At 54.7% G+C, this 5,874-nt stretch overlaps 1 protein-coding gene across 1 annotated transcript; it reads right to left on the reverse strand.

Annotated features, from left to right (window-relative positions):
• On the reverse strand, positions 1–4,564 carry LOC103602814 (ephrin type-A receptor 10-like). The gene is made up of 3 exons (XM_008587256.1): positions 4,370–4,564; positions 2,172–2,236; positions 1–869 (listed from the first exon to the last, which is right to left on the reverse strand). The coding sequence occupies exons 1-3, from the start codon at positions 4,473–4,475 to the stop codon at positions 153–155; spliced, it is 888 nt and encodes a 295-aa protein (XP_008585478.1). The 5' UTR covers positions 4,476–4,564; the 3' UTR covers positions 1–152.
• Positions 4,565–5,874: the final 1,310 nt, after the last annotated feature.

A 5,874-nucleotide genomic window follows, 5' to 3' on the forward strand; every position in this document is an offset into this window, starting at 1 on the left:
GGTGCTTGTCATAGTGCCTGAGATAGAGGTCTCTAATGCCCCTTTATGTGGAGCGAAATTCACCTACTAATTGAACCCACTGGAAGCAGCTTCTCCACTCCCCCTCCTGCTTCTTTCATTTCCGGCACACTCTTCCAATTGCCACGTGGGCGCTATACTCCCAGCCTGCACCCCCCAGTACTCTGGATACCTTCGCAGATGTCGCCACGCTCCTGGAATCCCGCGCTGCAGCTGCAGCGGCCCACGGGCACCAGCCACTCACCGTCGGCGCCGCAGTGCATGCGCGGGGGGCTACCGGGCTCCCCTTCCGAGTGCGCCACGCACGTTCCGGCCACTTCCACCAGTGTAGAGAAGGCACTCTCGGCCGCGGTGGCTGGGAACGCCGCCAGGCCCCGCACAGTGGCACGGCACTGCTTGTAGTAGACGCGCACAGAGACCAGCGCCACGCACGCGCCCACATCCTGGAAGGCCAGGTGGAAACCCCGCCGGCTGAGCGGGCCGATCTCTCGCACCTCTGTGTTTAGTTTCATCTTGCGCTCGCCCAGGTCGCCCTGAGTGAAGCTCTCGTCCGCCGCGATCGTGTCAATTTTGCGAGGCAGGTTGCCGCCTAGGTGGGGACGCCCACGGCCCAAGTCGGCCTCGGTTTCCAGGTAGTAGACATTGAAGGTCTCCTTGCAGGTGCCCGCGGCGCCGGGGATGCTGCTGCAGTCGCGCAGCGTGAACTGCAGCTCCACGAAGATGCGCTGCCCGCGGCCACGGCTGATCCAGCCAGTCTGCAACCAGTTGTCCTGGTTGGGCTCCAGAACATTGCACACTTGGTATGTGCGGATGGGACGGTCGTGTTCGTCCACGCCGCTGATCTCCTCCCACTGCGGACGAGAGTAAAGAGGTGGACAGCTCAGAGCCAAGGTACTTCCAGGTCGAGCCCTAGCAGTGACTCGGACTGAAAACCTCCGTCTCTATCATTTCACCTTCTCCTGCCTCCACTCCCACTATCATACACACCCGTGAAATTATAAGATGCAGAGCTAGGAAAAACTGTGGAAACAAATGAGTCCAATTCTTATTTTTATGGATGGAGAAACTGAGGCTCCAGAGGGAGAGCGACTTGATTAGGTATGCGCATCGAGTTTGTGGTAGAGCTAGAAATGGTTCCTGGAATCGCCTGACTCTCCACCCGGTGCCCTTTCCGCTATACCAAGCTTCTGTTACACCCTACATCACCCCATCCCCACCCCAAGTTCCAAAGCCTCTTTTAAGACACTAAGTCTTGGGCCGGCCCGTGGCTCACTCGGTAGAGTGTGGTGCTGATAACACCAAGGCCACAGGTTCGGATCCTATATAGGGATGGCTGGTTTGCTCACTGGCTGAGCGTGGTGCTGACAACACCAAGTCAAGGGTTGAGATCCCCTTCCCGGTCATTTTTAAAAAAAAAAAAAAAGACACTAAGTCTTGGGCCGGCCCGTGGCTCACTCGGTAGAGTGTGGTGCTGATAACACCAAGGCCACAGGTTCGGATCCTATATAGGGATGGCTGGTTTGCTCACTGGCTGAGCGTGGTGCTGACAACACCAAGTCAAGGGTTGAGATCCCCTTCCCGGTCATTTTTAAAAAAAAAAAAAAAGACACTAAGTCTTGGGCCGGCCCGTGGCTCACTCGGTAGAGTGTGGTGCTGATAACACCAAGGCCACAGGTTCGGATCCTATATAGGGATGGCTGGTTTGCTCACTGGCTGAGCGTGGTGCTGACAACACCAAGTCAAGGGTTGAGATCCCCTTCCCGGTCATTTTTAAAAAAAAAAAAAAAAAAAAAAGACACTAAGTCTTGTATGCTCTGTCAAACAGTCAACAACACTGCTTGAAGGATCTATTGTATGCAAGGCACAGTCCAGCGTTAGCTCCATCCAGATCCCACATTTCTCTTCCTAGACACAGCCAGCTCTCTCCTCACTTATCCTTTTTTTTTTTTTTTTTCTTTCTTTTTCCTTTTTCCCTGACTGTCTGACTGAAAACTCAACGTTTCCTAATAAGCCACTCTGGCTTGAAGCAAAGCTGCTGGAGGCCACATACTCTGAGAAGCACTTTGATCTGATGTAACCATGGAGAGCTAAAGGGGCTGAGTCCTGGACTGTCAGAGGATCCCTGGGAGAGGGAGGGACAGCTTTACACTTACCCCATTACTCGGCAGTGCAATCCAGCCCAGCTCAGCCTGGGAGGCTTTGGAATCCAAGAGGATGACTAAAGAGAGGGGAGAACAAAGATGTCAGAAAGCCAGAAGCTCAGTTTAGCAGAGGGGTGGGATTATTTAGTGAATTCACTGTGAGTTTGCTAACTGAGGGGATGAAGAGTGTGGCAAAGGATCCAAACAAGTTTTTCCCACTCCATAAGTCCCAAGGAGGGCATGTGAGTAGCTTGAGTCCAGAGAGAGGTAGCCACAGTGATATGGGAAGGAGCCTGTATTAGTTTCCTGGGGCTGCTATAACTACCACAAATTTAGTGGCTTAAAACAACAGACTTTTTTTCTTTTACAGTTCTGGAGGTTAGAAGCCCCAAATCAGTTTCACTAGTCGAAAGTCAAGTGTCAGCAGGACTGGTTCCTTCTGGAGGTTCTTAGGAGAGAATCCATTTCCTTGCCCTCTTTAGCTTCTAGTGGCTGCCTGTTTTCCTTGGCTTATGGCACCCTCCTCCACCAAAGCACATCACTTCAATCTCTGCTTCTATCATTACATCACCTTCTCCTCTGGGACTCCTACTGCATCCCTCATATAAGGACCATTGTGATTACATTGGGCCCATCCAAACAATCTAGGATAATCTCTTCATTTCATGATCCTTATTCACATCTATGAAGTTCTGTTTGACACTTATGGTAACATTGATAGGTTCTGGCGATTAGGACATGGACATATCTGAAGGGTCATTATTCAGCCTCCCACAGAGTCCATGGCAAATACTGTAAGGCTGGCTCTCAAACTGGAGGGTGGCAGTGAGTCAGTGACCCTCCCCAGCCTTCCCAGTTTCCCAAAATTATAGCCAATGTCAATTAGAGGGAGAAAATGAACATAACATATGTATGCACCCCCAAATCCAATCAGGCTCAGAAGTTCTTCTGAGGTCTGGGGTTCACCAGGCATGGCAGATACTTGAATCTTTTTAGTTTGGCCTCCAGGGACTCTGGGAAAAACGAAGTGGAGACAGCCTATGAGCAACAGGCGAAATAAAAAATCTCTCATATCTTCAGCCAGTCCCTTTCCCAGGGACTGTCATCTCCACTGCCTTTGGAAGAATATCAGGGGCCTTTTATATATATAATCCATGACCCCTCCTACAACAGAGAAGCTGGGAGTCACTTTGTTCGCCCAGGAGTCGTCAGATCAGCAGTCTGCATCCTCTCAGCATTGGTCACGGAGAAGCACCGGTTTGGACAGCAGAACAGGCAGCCCAGAGACAGGAGGCCAGGCCATCTCCAAATCTTGAAAAATCTTTACTCTAGTACTGGGAGAGGCTCATCTCGGGCTTAAGCAAGAGGGTGGGCCACCAAGATGAGGACTTCTGAAAAGGGGTGGCTCCAGAGACGTCAGCGACAGTGGGCAACACCGCTGACAGCGTGCCGGTTTCCGCACAACTGACAGCACGTCTGAATTGCATATTAGAAGGCATCAGCGATCCAGTGCCCCGGACCAACCCCGCGGTCAACGCCTCAGATTCCAGCTCCTCAGGATTCTGCACCTGCATCTGACGCCTCTGGTTTCAGCTGAACGTAGAGCTCCCCCAAATGCAGAATTAGAGGCAAGGCGCGGGCTCTGGTATCGCCGACAGCCACAAACCCGGCAAGGTTGACCGCGCAGGGAAGACTGCGTTCAGAATTCAGCAATGCGGACAGTTCCACAACCAGCACGTCGGACAGCGCCGGACCCAGCTGCCTCGACCGCATTTCGCCTCCTGTTAGCCACACAGTGTCCACCAGCCCCCGCTGTTCGGCCTCCGTCCCGTCCCCACCTACTCCGGTCTCACCTCCGCATCTCCCTGTCTCCTCTGCTCTCTTCATCTCCCCGCCCCCACACCTCCTACCTCCAATCACTCAGCCTGTCCGTCCGTCTCACAGACCCCTGAACCACAGCCGCTGGCTCCCGCGATTCCCGGTCTCTTTCTTCCCAAGCCTCCCAGGTCTCCAGCCCCTAAACGCCTCAACGCCCCTTCCCCATTGCTTAGCCATCTTTTTCTCTGTCTCTCCAGTTCTCTGCTGTCCGCTGCCCGCTTGCTTCAACCCCCAATACAGACTCTAGTCTCTCCAGCGACTCCTTCCCCCAGCACCACAGCCCCCTATCTTTTGACACCCCAGGCTCCGAGCACAGCCACCAGTCTCCTCACCTTCCTCGGCGGTCCCGGGCCGCCCGGGTCCCAAAAGCAGCGCGAGACAGAGCGGCATCAGGCTTACGACCAGGCGCCGCGGGTGTAGACCGGCGCCGGTCTCCATGGTCCGCAGGCAGAGCTGTCAGTGCGGCAGCGGCTCAAGCCGCGCCAGCCCAGCACCGCTGAGCAGTGCCCCCAGACCCCAGCCTGGCTGGAGGCGGGGCCTCGCCAGTCACCATCATCCATGGGGACCAATCACTAGGCACCACCGCGGGAGGTCCGCCAATCCCTGACAGCAGAAGGTGGGGAGGTGGGGCTTCATAGGCCAGGGGTGGTACACCCAACTGGAGGGGGAAAGGAAAGGGTCCCGCAGAGCTCCAAATTGTGGGGGCGGGGGGACACTAAGCACGGGCGGGGCTTCTGCGGAGGGGGTGAGCTGGCGTCGGTAGTTCAGACCTCTAAACCTTAGCGCCCTCATTCCTGACAAGTAGGCAATGTGGGCGTGGCTTAAGGAGAGGCGACACTCGGGGAGGCAGACACTTGCAGCCTCTGAGCTAGCCTGGAAGCTCTCTTGTTCCCAGGACTTGGAGGGTGTGTGGAAGCTCAGAGCCCTCACCCCTAGCTCTGGGGATCTCTCCTATCTCCCAGCCTTTGGTCTCTTTCTGTGTCTGCAATTCCTGGTGTCTCATAGCTCTATCACCCCCCCCTTCTCTCCTTACCCTCATTCACACACACACACACACACACACACACACACACCGGCAGGAAGGAGGGGCCGAACTCGACCCCAGGAGCTGCTTGAGAAAGGAGAGCAAAGTGGGAAACAGTATCCCACCCTACCAGCAGCGCTTCCGAGGCTGGGAAACCATGTGGATGCCGGGATGGGGGCACTGGTCGATTTTGCATGAACGATCCGTTCTTCAGGTTCATGCTCCTGCTGTCAAGACACAAGCAGCATACCCCACAACCAGCCCTTCCGCATTCTGCTCAGAGTCTGGGGTTCCCGTCTTTGATTACCCCACTCCACCCACCCCAGGAAACTGATGAAGAGCAGAGTGGTCGGGAATCCGAGGCATCTGCAAGAGAGGCAGAGCAATCCTCGCAGAGCTCAGCCGGCGCTGAAGAAGCCGCAAGAAAACGTGGAACACGACCTCTATCTAGTGAAGGTCATTTATGTGCAAGCCGAGGATTTAACACTTTGGTAGTGGGAAGGGCTGGGGCCCACCAGGACGAGGGAGGTGGTTATTGAGCGCCACCATCTGGGCTGAACTTGAGCCAAGAAAGCTCTACCCACCTTGTAGCTTTTCAGACCTCCTTTCTTGGGGGACCCACCCCCTCTTCCTTTAGAAGCTATCATAGCCACAGCAGCCTTGAGACTAAGTCCTCTGTCTACTTGGCCTGTGTGGTCTGTCTGTGCATTTTGCATGTATGTGTGCCTCACCCGTCCAACCAATATTAACCGGCACTCAAGTCAGCGCCATGCTCTGTGCTGAGGATACCTCGGTGAATCACGCCATCTCTGC

The sequence above is a fragment of the Galeopterus variegatus genome, unplaced genomic scaffold, assembly GCF_000696425.1.
Source record: "Galeopterus variegatus unplaced genomic scaffold, G_variegatus-3.0.2 Scaffold4319, whole genome shotgun sequence".
Taxonomy (NCBI): Eukaryota; Metazoa; Chordata; class Mammalia; order Dermoptera; family Cynocephalidae; genus Galeopterus; species Galeopterus variegatus.